Below are 15,155 nucleotides of genomic sequence, written 5' to 3'. Positions count from 1 at the left end.
ACATCATCATGTTAATGTAGTGTGTAGTGGACAAACATCATGTTAATGTAGTGTCTAGTGGACAAACATCATGTTAATGTAGTGTGTAGTGGACAAACATCATCATGTTATTGTAGTGTGTAGTGGACAAACATCATGTTAATGTAGTGTGTAGTGGAGAAACATCATGTTAATGTAGTGTGTAGTGGAGAAACATCATGGTAATGTAGTGTCTAGTGGACAAACATCATATTAATGTACCAGAGCAACCACAAGCTTCTTTCTCATCAACACCAAATCAATAACACAAAATGAACAAGCTGGTCTCCAGCTGGTCTCCAGCTGAACTCCAGTTGAACTCCAGTTGGTCTCCAGTTGAACTCCAGTTGGTCTCCAGCTGAACTCCAGTTGGTCTCCAGTTGAACTCCAGTTCACAGTAAATGGTTTCACTGGGAATTGCAATGTGATGATGAGAACAGTCTCCTGGCTTTACACGCTAGTTCCTGATGCTGCAGTTCATCTAGCAGGCCACACAGCCATCCATTAGGACAGAAACAGAGACTGGGGTAAGAACCTGTCACACCACACTGAGCCACCTGGAGCTCCAGAGAACCTCTGTAACAATGTTTTTCACAGACTACAGCTCAGATTTCAACCATCATCCCAGTCAAACCAGTCAGCAGTCTAGCTGATCCATACCTCACCTGGTGTCTCCTGACCTGCACCTGAATAAAGAACTTCACCACAAACCACTCTGTTCAGCTTGGTGTCCAACTCACGTCCACCATCATACTCAGCATTGGCTCTCAACAAGGCTGTGTGCTGTGGCCAATACTCTACTCCATGTACACACACCACTGTACTCCTGCTCCTCAACACCATCCTCAGTTCTGTAGATGAACCTCCAGTGATCTCAGGAGGTGATGAATCAACCTTCAGAGCTGAGCTTCAGAAACCTGGAGTGTGCTGCTGAAATATGACACTGAATTAGACCTCAGGAGGAGCAGATCTATGGCTTCATTGCTGCAGATCACCTCAGTTTTAATCAGAAATGAACAGCACTGCATTCTCTCAGCTCAGAACTGAGACACACACACACACACACGCAACACACACAAACATACAAATACATACACATATTCTCACACACACATGTACACTCAGTAACACACACACACACAGTAACACACACAGTAACACACACACACATGCACACACACACACACTCAACACACACACACACACAAATACATACTCACATTCTCACACACACACACACACACACACACACTAACTTACACACACATGTACACTCAGTAACACACACACACACAGTAACACACACAGTAACACACACACATGCATATACACACACACACTCAACACACACACACACACAAATACATACTCACATTCTCACACACACACACACACTAACTTACACACACACATACACTCAGTAACACACACACACGCACATACACACACACACACACACACAAATACATACTCACATTCTCACACACACACACACACACACACACACTAACTTACACACACACACACACACTCACTCACAGTAACACACACAGTAACACACACACACGCACATACACACACACACACACACACACAAATACATACTCACATTCTCACACACACACACACACAAACTTACACACACACACACTCACTCACACAGTAACACACACAGTAACACACACACACATACACACACACACACACACAAATACATACTCAAATTCTCACACACACACACACACATGTACACTCAGTAACACACACACACACACACTCACTCACACAGTAACACACACAGTAACACACACACACACACATACACACACACACACACACAAAAGTGTTTTAATGAAACCAGGAATAGTGACATCACGGTCACATGACCTCATCCAGCATGTGGTCATGTGGTCAATCTGCAGGTCCAGTAGACTGGACTCCTGTATCTGCTCTCACACATTAATGCTCTTTTGTTTGCATTGCATTGTGGGATATTAAGGCGTTTCTGTGACAATTTATTTGTTTTATTTGAAAAAGTTTTGAGAACACATAAAAAATCACATAATGACATACACAGTAGAATGGGGCGGGGCTAAACTCAGCTAGCATGCTAAAATATGCCATCTAAATTCAATTAGCAGTGTATTAGCCACATTTATAATTAGCTTTGAACTTATATACTAACTAATGACTCTGAGGTGAAATACCACACATTAAGCTACTGCTCGCTAACGGTCAGTGTAGCCGCAATGCTAAAGGCTAAAGTTGCTATAAGTGTCTTATCAAAGATGGCAGGATTGCGTGACACATAGAGTGATGGTGTATAAAACTGAGAAATGCTAGTTAGCATCAGCAACATCTTACTTAACAGAGATTAGCATTATGTTCTAGCTTGTGTTCTGCTAGTTAATGCAGAATTCTGACCTGCTACGTCTCGATAAAATGTCCACACCTGTGTGTATGAGTGGAGGAATTAGCTAGTCCACTAACAGAAGCATGTTACGTATTCGCTGATGCTGTATGTTAGCATGCTGGCTCAGTTTAATGTAACTCTCCATGTTAATGTATGATTTTTATACAGCAGCTAGAAAAGAAACAAAAACAAAAGAATTCTAAACTCCTGACTGAGTGGCAAGTCCATGTTACCCACAATGCATCAGTATCTGAGGGAAGGAGGTGTGGTCTGTTTGTTTCAGAGTCTTTGGCCATGTTCAGCTACATCTTGGTCTCATTGTTGGGGATTTTGTCGTTCTCGTACTCGTTCTCCTGAGAGACGGGGTGATAGGGCAACTTCTTCGTCTTGCTCTCCTCCACCACCGAGTTCCCCACTTCAACATCCGCTGAGTGAAGCTCATGACGAGACAAAAACTCCACCACACCTGCCCCGATGGAGTCACCAAGGACATTAGTGGTGGTGCGCAAACGGTCTCTAAGAGAGAGAGAGAGAAAGAGAGATGTTTAGGGTCAGTAATACAACATTTAGGGTCAGTAGTATAATGTTAGGGTCAGTATTATAATGTTAGGGTCAGTATTATAATTTTAGGTTAGTAATATAATGTTTAGGGTAAGTAATATAATGTTAGGGTCAGTATTATAATGTTAGGGTCAGTATTATAATGTTTAGGGTCAGTATTATAATGTTAGGGTCAGTATTATAATGTTAGGGTCAGTAATATAATGTTTAGAGTAAGTAATTTAATGGAAGGGTCAGTATTATAATGTTAGTCTAATGTTTAGGGTCAATATTATATTGCTTGCCAGTGTAACTGTGTAACGGTGTCTCCGGCATCAGGTAACCGGAGAGAGCCCATGGCCGAATATTAGCCCACCACTGAAGCAGTCAGAGGTGTACCGTGAGCAGGTGACCAAGTGCGTGTTCCTCCTCTCACTGCTAATCGGAAGGGCCCTCGATTGGGCATTGGTGGTGTGGGACAATGACCCATAGGTGAGGACTTCCTTCATTTACTTTATGGGTCAAATTTACAAATATCCTGCAAGGGGGCATGATATATCCATGCAACTGCTCAAATTACGCCAGGATCAGAGTCAGCAGCGGACTTTGCTGTAAAATTCCGCTCCCTGGTGGTTCAGAGTGGCTGGAATGACATGACATTCATGGCTGTGTTCTGAGGGGGTCTCAACTTCACCTTACAGGCAGAAATGGTGTGTAGAAAAACGGGCACCAGCCTGTCAGAGTACATCACCACCGCTATCCGACTCGATAACCTCCTCCACCAATGCTGCCACCTCCTGGTCTCATACTTCAAGCCACAGCCTGTGAGGACAGAGGGGCACTCTAGGGAGGAGCAGCTGGGACGCCATAAACGTCTGCGTTTGTGCTTCCATTGCGGGGGATCAGGCCACCAATATGCTACGTGTCCCGAACAAAGCCCCAAACCCCAGGTGAGTATGATCAGAACTAATTCTTGCTTTGTGCTATTAGTAACGCTGCACCATGATCGGGTTTCTCGTGTGTTTCCAGCCCTAGTGGACTCCGGCATGGCCGTCAACCTAAAACCTAGACCACTGCCTAGTGGAGGAGCTCCGCCTTCCTACTCGGCTCCCCTCTAAGAGTGACGGCTGTGATAAGGTGGAGAGGGCATTATCATGCACATCACCACCCCACTCACTCTTCAGGTGGGCATGCTACACGTTGAGGAGACCCTGTTCTATGTTATCACTTCCCCCAAGAACCCTCTCATGCTTGGTTTTCTCTGGATTCAATGTCACAATCCCCGCGTCAACTGGAAGGAGGGGGAGCTGACCCACTGGTCCACCTACTGCAGGGTGCACTGTCTCAGGAAGGTGCTCACCTGATTGTGCCACTCCACTTTCATAGAAAGCCCCGAGGTGAAGGACGAGGTCCCCATTCCCTGAGTACCAGTCGTTCATGAAGCATTTAGCAGGCAGAGAGCCGCCCATCTCCCTCCCCATTGTCAGTGGGACTGCGCAATCGATCTGTTACCCCAGAGCATCCCGCCGAAAGACTTCGCTATATTTCCTTCACACGTGTTGAAACACACCACAACCAAACACACCGTACATTTGCACATTGCAAATGTACTGAGGTACTCAACACATAAAACATATATTTTATATTTCAGCTCCTGTTTACTCATAAAGAGGACTTGTGCACACCTGCAGTTTAAAGATGGACAATAACACTGCTGCTCATCATCTCATTTCATTCCATGGTGCTGTTAATTGGTGATTTCTGAGGCTGGTAACTCTAAATGAACTTCTCCTCTGCAGCAGAGGTAAGTTTTGGTCTTGCTTTACTGGGATGGTCTTCATGTGAGCCAGTTTCATCATGGTGCTTGATGGGTTTAGCAAATGCACTTGACAATACTGTTCTTGCAAGAACTATTCCAGAACACCTGACCTTCGTGTCTTAAAATAACAACTGACTGTTTTTTGTTGTCATTACATATGGATTACTGAAGTCCATGTGTGTTATTTCATAGTTTTGAAATCTCCAGGATTGTTCTAGAATGTAGAAAATAAATCCCTAAACAAAAAACACTGAATTAAAAGGTGTGTCCAAACTTGGACTGGTAGTGTACATTTTACACCATACCGTATTCTGTGTATATTTTATTTATATTTTATTTTATCTACTGTAAAAATTGTAGTTTTTATATTTTATATTTTGTATTTTATATTTTATCCTTTTCTTTTTTCTGTCCTTATTCCTTTTTCCTTTTCAAGGATCAAAACAGCTTTATAAGCATTTCACTGCATATCATACTGTGTATGATTAAGTATGTGACAAATAAAATTTGAATTTGAATTAAATTAGATTTTTTAAAAGGGTAAGGTCTACCCCCTCTCACTACCTGAATCTAAGGCCATGGACGATTATATAGAGGAAGCTTTAGCAGCTGGCTACATCTGCCCCTCCACCTCGTCGGCAGCTGCAGGTTTCTTCTTTGTTGAAAAAAAGGATGGTGGATTGAGACCCTGTATTCACTATTGTGAGCTCAATGCCATAACGGTGCGTTACCCCTATCCTCTCCCATTGGTCCCTACAGCCCTGGAGCAGCTGAGAGAGGCCAAGATATTCACAAAATTAGATCTGCGCAGCGACTACAACCTAGTCAGAATCCGTGAGAGGGACAAATGGAAGACTGCGTTCCATACTATGAAAAGACATTATGAATATAAGATCACTGGAACCCAGAATATCTTCATAGTGCCCGCTGGTTGAACCCACGCCAGGCCAGATGGGCACTCTTCTTCACTAGATTTCAATTTTGTTTCCTTCCGGTTGGGGTCCAAAATCGGAAGGTGGATGCTGACGATGGCATGACCCCCTGAGTGCCCCGATGTGTCCAGAACCAATATTGCCACTATCAACTGTGCTTGCTCAAGTATGTTGGGACCTGGAGGGGGAGATCCTGCAGGTGCACACCAACAAACCTCCACCACTATACCCACGGGCTCTATGTACCCACACCATTATGCCCCGGAGTTATGCAGTGGGTGCATGAGGCACCTAGTTCAGGCCACCCTAGTATACGCTGTACCACCACCCTGATACAGAACCGGTTTTGGTGCCCCTTACTCACTTACTTACCTGTGCCCAATCCAGGACGAGCCACCAGCTCCCCATAGGCCTCCTGAAACCCCTAACCGTTCCACAACGTCTGTGGTCTCACATTGCCCTGAACTTCATCACAGACCTGGTTGAATGAGAGGGATATAACACCATACTGGTAGCGATTGACCAGTTCTCCAAGGCATACCGCCTGGTCCTGCTGAAGGTGTTGCCTACGGCCATGGAGACTGCGACTGTACTCTTCCACCATGTGTATCGCATTTTTGGCCTCTCAGAGGACATTGTGTCGGACCGAGGTATGCAATTCACCTCCCGAGTATGGAAGGCGTTTTGTTCTCTCCTAAACATCAATGTGAGCCACACCTGGAGTTTCCATCCACAGTCTAACAGCCAAACCAAGTGCCTCAACCAGGAAATTGTCTGGTACTTGCGGTCATACTGCAACAGGGAACAGCAGAGATGGACTGAGTTTGTCCCATGGGCAGAATGCGCCCAGAAATCACTCATCCATTTGTCGGTGGGACTCATGCCCTTCCAATGTGTCCTGGGTTACCAAACACCTCTGTTCAGGTGGGCCAATGGGTGTGGCTGTCAACAAAGAATTTAAAATTGAGGCTGCCATGTCAGAAACTGAGCCCTTGCTTCATAAGGCCGTTCAGGATAGTGCAACAGATCAACCCGGTTGCATACAGGTTGGAGCGCCTACCGACATATCACATCTCGTCAATGTTTCATGTTTCTCTGTTGAAGCCAGCACATGCTCACCGGGGCGAGGCATGACCTGCAGAAAAGCCACCACCTACGAAATTGGTGGCTATCCTGCTTACCGGGTGAGCACCCTTCTGAATTCCCACCGCCACCAACGACGCCTGCAGTACACCTTGGACCCCTCCTAGGTGCCTTGACACCACATGAACGGCCCTGCCCAGCGGCCATGCCGCAGAACATCTGGAGGTGTTCCTAGAGGGGAGGTTATGTAACGGGGCCTCTGGTGTCAGGCCAGCGGAGCCATGGCCCGAATATTAGTCCACCACAGAAGCAGTACCTTACAGGATTTATACAGCGTGCTTACCATGCCATATTGTGAATTATCATTGTACTGAGAGGTACTGAAACATTTGTTCTTCGTTTTTGGATTTACCCGTGTTGTGGATTATTGTGTTCGGACCTTGGTTTATGTCCTGTGGATTTGAGAATTACTGCTGAATTTACTGGCTTTATGATTACTGATTTTACGGACTGATAACGGACTACGAGAGTGCTTTACGGACTGCATATGGATCCAAACCAGCCTGCCGCAGGTGAGTCGCAACAAACTATAACAGCTCAGATATTATTTTCCTATAACAGCACCTCCCCCAGTGTGTTGTTCTGCAGCTACACTGTGCTGCTGATTAAAGAACTGCATTAATGTGGTGTTCCTAAAAAAATGGCCAAATTGTTAAAAAGATGAGACAGAAGCGTCACTAACTTAATAGAAATATTAAATAACAGAACATCCCCCAATCTGTGGGGCAACAACAATAATAGAGTTCTCGTGTGTGTGTGTGTGATCAGAAGGTCAGAACTGGTTCATTGGACTCAGATGTTGGAGTGATTATAAGCAGGTGAATTGTGGGTAATGAACTGTGGAAAAGGGAAAAACTCTTCCTGTATTCAGTTCTCACACACACACACACACACAGTACTACATTTCAGCTTGTGGCACTTTGTCCTTGATAGGAAACACATAGCAGAATACACTCACAGGAACCAATCCACTGCGATGATGAGAGTGATGTCATCAGTTGGAAGTCCTACAGAGGTCAGCACTATCACCATGGTAACTAGGCCAGCCTGGGGGATCCCCGCTGCTCCGATGCTGGCTGCCGTGGCTGTGATACTGATGAAGTTTTAGCAGAACAACATTTTATTAACTGGAATTAAAATAAATAATTTGTACTGTACTATGCAGCTGAGAGCTATAACATGTTGTAGATTTGAGCAGATTAGAATAGAGTAGAGCAGATTAAATTAGATTAGATTAGATCAGATTAAATTAGATTAGAGTACATTAGATTAGATTAGATTAGATTAGATTAGATTAGATTAGATTAGATTAGGTTAGATTAGAGTAGATTAGAGTAGAGTAGATCAGATTAGAGTAGAGTAGGATCGATTCAATTAGAATAGATTAGATTAGATTAGCATTGATTAGATTAGATTAGGTTAGATTAGATTCAACTTTACTGTCATTGTGCAGAGTACATGTACAGAGCCAATGAAATGCAGTTACATTTTTAAATAGGTATAAATATGATCTATATATGTATGTACAATCAGTGTATAGAAGTGAAGATATGTTTTAGAATTAACACGCTGAACAAAATATACAGATAGGTATATTATACATGATACAGAACATGCAGCCCAGAGTTTCAGGCAGAATGGAAAGATCTAGAGATGTGTGGGTTTAGATGTGTGGGGGAGTGTCTACTGATTCAGAAGGCAGACATGTTTTTCTGGGCTCCGTCAAGTTGACCTACAATTTCGGCTAAGTTTCCTAGTTTTCTATCCTAGATCACAACTTTTTATAACATCTTCACTAGCTGATAGTGCCACATAACATATAGTGCCACATCACTAGTTTTATTTGTTTTCCTGAACACCAGCTTACAGCTGGTTACCCACTAGCACGCTTTCAGCTGGTTAGCCCACTAGCACGCTAACCTGTTAGCCCTGCTATTAGCACGCTAACCCACTAGCCCGGCTATCTTGAGTCTGTTTAGATTTTACATTTTCACCAATTATCTCTGTTATTCTACTTAATTTTAACACTATGTCGGTTGTGGGTTTGCCTTTGAGTGCAGGTGAGGATTCCTTCGAGCTGTACTCAGTGGATGCGGAGCTGGAGGCCGTGGAGAAGCAGATCCATGACCTTCAGGTGAAGCTAGCCCAGCTGCGACAGCGGAGAGACGCTCAACTGTCCCAGGTAAAACCGCGGCATGATACGGTCACTCCCACAACCTCAACACCTCGTGTTTCTCTGCCCAGGCCCAGCACAGTTAGGAAGCAGCCCGCCCAGGTTTCGTTCACTCTAGCGCCAGGGTACCACGGAGCCTGGATGCAGCAGCAGCGGAAGACACGTGCCTTGCCCCGGCCGAGGACCTCTCCCCCTCTGCCGCCACCCATCTTCGAGATCTTGAAACTCGTGTTGTTGATGTCGCTGCACAGGTACCGGTGATCCTCACCAAGAACATCGGAGCCGTGGTCCTCCATGCTGGCACGAACGACATCAGGCTGAGGCAGACGGAGATCCTGAAGAAGGACTTCAAGAACCTGGCGGAGAAGGTTCGCACCACATCGCCCCCGACGAGGATCATCGTGTCAGGACCACTTCCCACGTTCCAGCGAGGAATCGAAAGGTTCAGGTTCAAATAGGCTATTTGCATTTAATGAATGGTTACAGTCTTGGTGTCAAGAACAGAATATAACATTTGTTGATAATTGGAATGTTTTCTGGGAGCATCCTAGGCTCTACCGTTACGATGGCCTTCACCCAAGCAGAGCCGGAGCAGCAGTCCTCTTGGACAACATCTCCAGGACACTGCGCACCATCTGACTGGTAAGTCATTCCTCAGATTATATCTATAATAGCTACTGTTCAATTCACCAGACTAATACAAGTTCACACATAGCTCATCCTATAGAAACTGTGTCTGTTCCCTGATTACTGAGATCAAAAGATAAATTCGTTAATAACTCTCGAAATAATCTTATCACAATTAATCCTGAAAAAGACCAAATAGGTAAAGAAAAACAATTTCTTAAGTTTGGGCTTCTGAACATTAGATCTCTTGCACCAAAAGCACTTATTATTAATGAAATGATCTCAGATTATAGTTTCCACGCACTCTGTCTTACTGAAACCTGGCTTAGACCAAATGACCACATTGGTCTGAATGAGTCTACTCCGTCAGGATATTCATATAAGCATGAGCCCCGTCAGACAGGTCGTGGAGGTGGTGTTGCAACGATCTATAACAATTCTCTTACTGTTACTCAGAAAACAGGACCCAGGTTTAACTCATTTGAAGTGCTTGTCCTTAATGTTGCACTCTCAGACAGGCATAAAAAATCCCTACTATCTCTTGCCCTGGCCACCGTGTACAGACCCCCGGGGCCCTACGGTGTTTTTCTTAATGAGTTTTCACATTTACTCTCAGATCTTTTGATCAGTTTTGACAAAGTGTTAATTGTAGGAGACTTTAACATTCATGTAGACGATGCTAATGATGCGTTAGGACTCGCATTTATAGATTTACTAAATTCCTTTGGGGTTAAACAAAACATTAATAGACCAACCCATCATTTTAATCATACACTAGACTACACTAGTCCGATATAACCGTTCTACCTCAAAGTGATGACATCACAGACCATCACCTCTTAGTGTACACTCTACCTGTAGAACATATTAGACATGTCTCTCCACGTTATAAACTTGGTAGAACTATAACTCTGACCACTAAAGACAGATTTACAAACAATCTGCCAGATCTGTCTCAACTTCTTACTAGACCCAGAAATGCAGATGCACTAGATGAAGTAACCAACAGCATAAGCAATATTTTCACCAGCACACTAGACACTGTTGCCCCCATCCGACTAAAAAAGGTCAGAGATAAAACACCTGCACCATGATACAATAGTCATACTCACACCCTCAAGAGAGCAACCCGTGACCTCGAGCGAAAGTGGAGAAAAACCAAATTAGAAGTTTTTAGAATTGTGTATAAAGACAGTCTGGCTAACTATAGACAGGCTCTAAAAGCTGCTAGGGCTGAGCATCTGAGCAAACTGATTGAAATAAACCAGAACAATCCCAGATTCTTATTCAGTACAGTGGCTAAACTAACAAAACATCAGATTTCTGGAGAGAGTATTTCAGCACAGTTTAGTAGTGAGGACTTTATGAATTTCTTCACTAAAAAAATTGATAGTATCAGGAACAAAATATTGGATGTTCAACCACTGACAGCATCCGGTGATCCACACCAGCCTATAGCTCCACACTTAAAGCTACAATGCTTTACCAGCATAGGGCAGGAAGAGCTAGTTAAACTTATCACCACGGCTAAACCAACAACGTGTTTGTTAGATCCAATTCCAACTAGATTGCTGAAAGAAGTGATACATGCAGCTGGAGAGCCTCTTAATATTATTAACTCTTCGTTATTTCTAGGTCATGTCCCAAAATCTCTTAAGTTAGCAGTTATTAAGCCTCTTCTTAAGAAACCGAAACTGGACCCTGATGAAATATCAAATTACAGACCGATTTCAAACCTTCCGTTTACATCTAAAATATTAGAAAAGGTATCAACTCAATTATGCTCCTTCCTACAGGAAAACAATATCCTTGAAGAATTTCAGTCAGGTTTTAGGCCCCATCATAGTACAGAAACTGCACTAGTTAAAATCACTAATGACTTGCTTTTAGCTTCGGACCAAGGCTGCATCTCCATTTTAGTCCTGCTTGATCTTAGTGCTGCATTCCACACTATAGATCATAATATCCTCATAGATCGCTTATAAAATCACACAGGTATGCAGGGACAGGCATTAAAATGGATTAGATCCTACCGGTCTGATCCATACCACTCTGTAGATTTAAATGGAGAACTGTCCAGTGTAGTGCCAGTGAAATACGGGGTACCACAAGGGTCAGTTTTAGGACCTCTGCTTTTCTCAGTATACATGCTTCCATTGGGTGACATCATTAGAAGGCATGGGATTAATTTCCATTGTTATGCCGATGATACCCAGTTATATATCTCATTAAAACCAGATGAAATATCCAATTTGTCTAGACTAACTGAGTGTGTTAAAGATATTAGAGATTGGATGACCGATAATTTCCTATTATTAAATTCTGATAAGACAGAGATATTACTTATTGACCCAAAAACTAGTACAGAGAAGCTCTCGCAATTCAGCTTGCACCTAGAAGGATGTACTGTTACTACTAGCTTTACAGTAAAGACCTGTGGAATCATATTTCCAATATCACAAAAACAGCCTTCTTCCATCTTAGAAATATTGCCAAGCTTAGGAACATTTTATCTGTATCTGATGCAGAAAAACTAGTTCATGCATTCCTGACCTCCAGACTGGTCTACTGTAATGCATTACTAGGTGTTTGTCCTGCATCTTCAATAAACAAGCTACAGTAAGTCCAGAATGCAGCCGCCAGAGTTCTTACTAGATCAAGAAAATATGATCATATAACCCCAATATTATCATCCCTGCACTGGCTACCTGTGAAGTTTAGAATTGACTATAAATTAGCACTAATTACATACAAGGCTCTAATTGGTTTAGCTCCCACCTATCTCTCCAGTCTTCTAACACGTTACAATCCACCACGCTCTTTAAGATCACAAAGTTCCGGACTTCTGGTAGTTCCCAGAATATCAAAGTCCACAGGGGTAGAGCGTTTTTGTATTTAGCTCCTAAACTTTGGAACAGTCTTCCTGACAGTGTTCGGGGCTCAGACACAGTCTCCCAGTTTAAATGTAGACTAAAGACTTATCTCTTTATCCTGACATACATCTAACACATCCCATAACCTTGTGCTCCAGTACATCTGATTAAATGCACATTATCATCTAGTACTGCTAATATTATGAACAGCAGCTACGCTAATGCTGTTCCATTGTTTCCCTTCTTCTACCCATCCCGAGGCATACAGAGACTGTGCTCCAGTGGCATCCGGAGATGGACCAGCTCCAGCCGGGTTCTGCTTGTGAGGATTGGGATATTCAAGCAGCGCTGTGGACAACAACCTCCTTATTGATTTACATAACACTATACACATGCTGTATCTGCATCACACGATTGTCACCCAAATGAGGATGGGTTCCCTTTTGAGTCTGGTTCCTCTCAAGGTTTCTTCCTCATACCATCTAAGGGAGTTTTTCCTTGCCACAGTCGCCTCAGTCACCTCAGGCTTGCTCACTTGGGATAACATCTAGGACTGTCTGTCTGTTTGTCTGTTCATATGTTTGTTGTTTTCTTATGTTGTTTCTCATGTAAAACTGCTTTGAAACAATGCTCTTTGTTAAAAGCGCTATACAAATAAAACTGAATTGAATTGAATTGAATTGAATTGAATTGAATTTAGGGGAGATCCCTATACGAGCGGTCACTGAAGATGAAAGGTAACCATGAAATCATGAAATATAAAGGTGAAAGTATTGAAATGGGCTGCAAATGGTTTTAAACCAAATATGGTAGAAAAGAGTTTCAAAGCATGGTCCAGGAAAGAACTTACATCTTACTGTGATGTCATGAACACAGAGTATAGATTACAGATTACAGATTTGTAATCTCTGAAAGACAAATTTCCTCTTGAATCTAGGATCAGATATCTCCAACTGCAACAACGTTTTTATCCGAAAATTAAAAAAGAGATGGATGAGAACCCAAATCTGAATATTATAGTTAATAATCACCTCAGTGTACAAGGCTCAGGCTATTACTGATTTATATACTGACTCATATACTGACTTATATACAGACTTATCTAATGACTTATATACTGAATTATATACTGAATTATATACTGATTTATATACTGAATTATATACTGACTTATATACTGATTTATATACTGATTTAGATACTGAATTATATACTGATTTATATACTGAATTATATACTGACTTATATACTGATTTATATACTGATTTAGATACTGAATTATATACTGATTTAGATACTGAATTATATACTGATTTATATACTGAATTGTATACTGACTTTTATACTGAAGTATAAACTGAATTATACAGAGCACTGACGGATCTACAGGCAGAGACAGTGTTATATATTAAGGAGAGACGGGAAAGCGAGAAAAGCACAGTAATAATAGCTGAGGATTGGGGAAAACTACAATAGCTCCAATGGTCAAGTTCCTGCTCTTTATACTGGAGAGAACTGTGCTGAAGAAAAATTACTCGGTTTTTTTTTTTGTATTACTCCAAAACGAAAATAAAAGTAACAGGTGACTCCAAATGCTGGAGGTGATGTGGATCTCAGAATGGTGACCGCTTCCACATATCCTGGGACGTGTCCACTGGGACATATTCCCCAAAATTAGAGGTTTTTGGAAATGTAGATATAAGATTTTAGACACTGTGATCGATTTCATCTTTGAGGTACTTCACCTGAGCAATGTCCCAATGGTTTCTTGGGAAAAAAGGAGTAAATATATATCTATAGAATAATTCCTACATCAAACAAAAAAGCTTTGTCAGGAACAGCTGTACAGCTCCCTGCCAGACCAGAAGGGGGTGCTGGCAGGCGAATCTCTGGAGCCTGCACTGTTGTGTGTATTTTGTGCCACACCTTTCCCACTGTTCTCATTCCCACCGTGTCACCTGTTCCTCAATAGCCCTATGTTCTGCCCTATATATAGGGGTCCTGTTTTACCTGTCTTTGTCGGTCATTGTTTCTGTACTTGTTATTGTGCATGGTCATGGCTTTGTTATTAGGTTAGTCTGCCCCATGTCTTGTGTTTATGTTAACAAAGCAGCGCTTCTTTGAATCCCGTATATGGGTCTGACTCCATGGTGTGCAGGCGAATTGATTTGTTCTTATGAGGAACCAAGAATCATGATACATGTGATTAGTGAATACTAAGGAAAAAAGCAAAATGATAGTTTCTGTGTGTGTGTGTTTGTGTGTGTGTACCTGACTGTGAGGATCTGGCCAAAGTTAAGGTCCATGTTGTTGACCTGAGCGATGAAGATGGCAGCGAGAGCCTCATACAGTGCCGTGCCGTCCATATTGATGGTGGCTCCTACTGGCAACACGAACCGCGTGACCCGCTTATCCAACCCATTATTCTCCTCCAGACACTTAAACGTGATGGGCAGAGTGGCAGAGCTACACACAAACACACATACACACACACACACACACACACAAACACACACACACAGTTTGTATTCTGAGATCTGAAAAGGTTTGTGCATTAAAGCTATGAACACATGTGCAGGATGTGTGTGTATGTGTGTGTGTGTGTAGTGTAGAGGCA

The 15,155-nt window shown here is 42.7% G+C and overlaps 1 protein-coding gene across 3 annotated transcripts in view; it reads right to left on the bottom strand.

Moving 5' to 3' along the window:
- Positions 1-2,038: 2,038 nt before the first annotated feature.
- The window catches only part of slc1a3a (solute carrier family 1 member 3a), a 62,926-nt gene continuing 49,809 nt past the window's right edge, over positions 2,039-15,155 (bottom strand). For all 3 annotated transcript variants that reach the window (XM_058375635.1, XM_058375637.1, XM_058375636.1), the window contains exons 8-10: positions 14,810-15,004; positions 7,824-7,958; positions 2,039-2,947 (exon numbers count right to left, since the gene is read on the bottom strand). In XM_058375635.1, coding sequence (XP_058231618.1) covers positions 2,734-2,947; positions 7,824-7,958; positions 14,810-15,004 — 544 coding nt within the window. In that variant the 3' untranslated portion in view covers positions 2,039-2,733. The remainder of the gene's footprint in view (positions 2,948-7,823; positions 7,959-14,809; positions 15,005-15,155) is intronic.

Source organism: Hemibagrus wyckioides, linkage group LG22 (assembly GCF_019097595.1).
Source record: "Hemibagrus wyckioides isolate EC202008001 linkage group LG22, SWU_Hwy_1.0, whole genome shotgun sequence".
Lineage (NCBI taxonomy): Eukaryota > Metazoa > Chordata > Actinopteri > Siluriformes > Bagridae > Hemibagrus > Hemibagrus wyckioides.
Note: the sequence above shows the minus strand (reverse complement) of the source record. Positions and strands in the feature narration are given on the sequence as shown.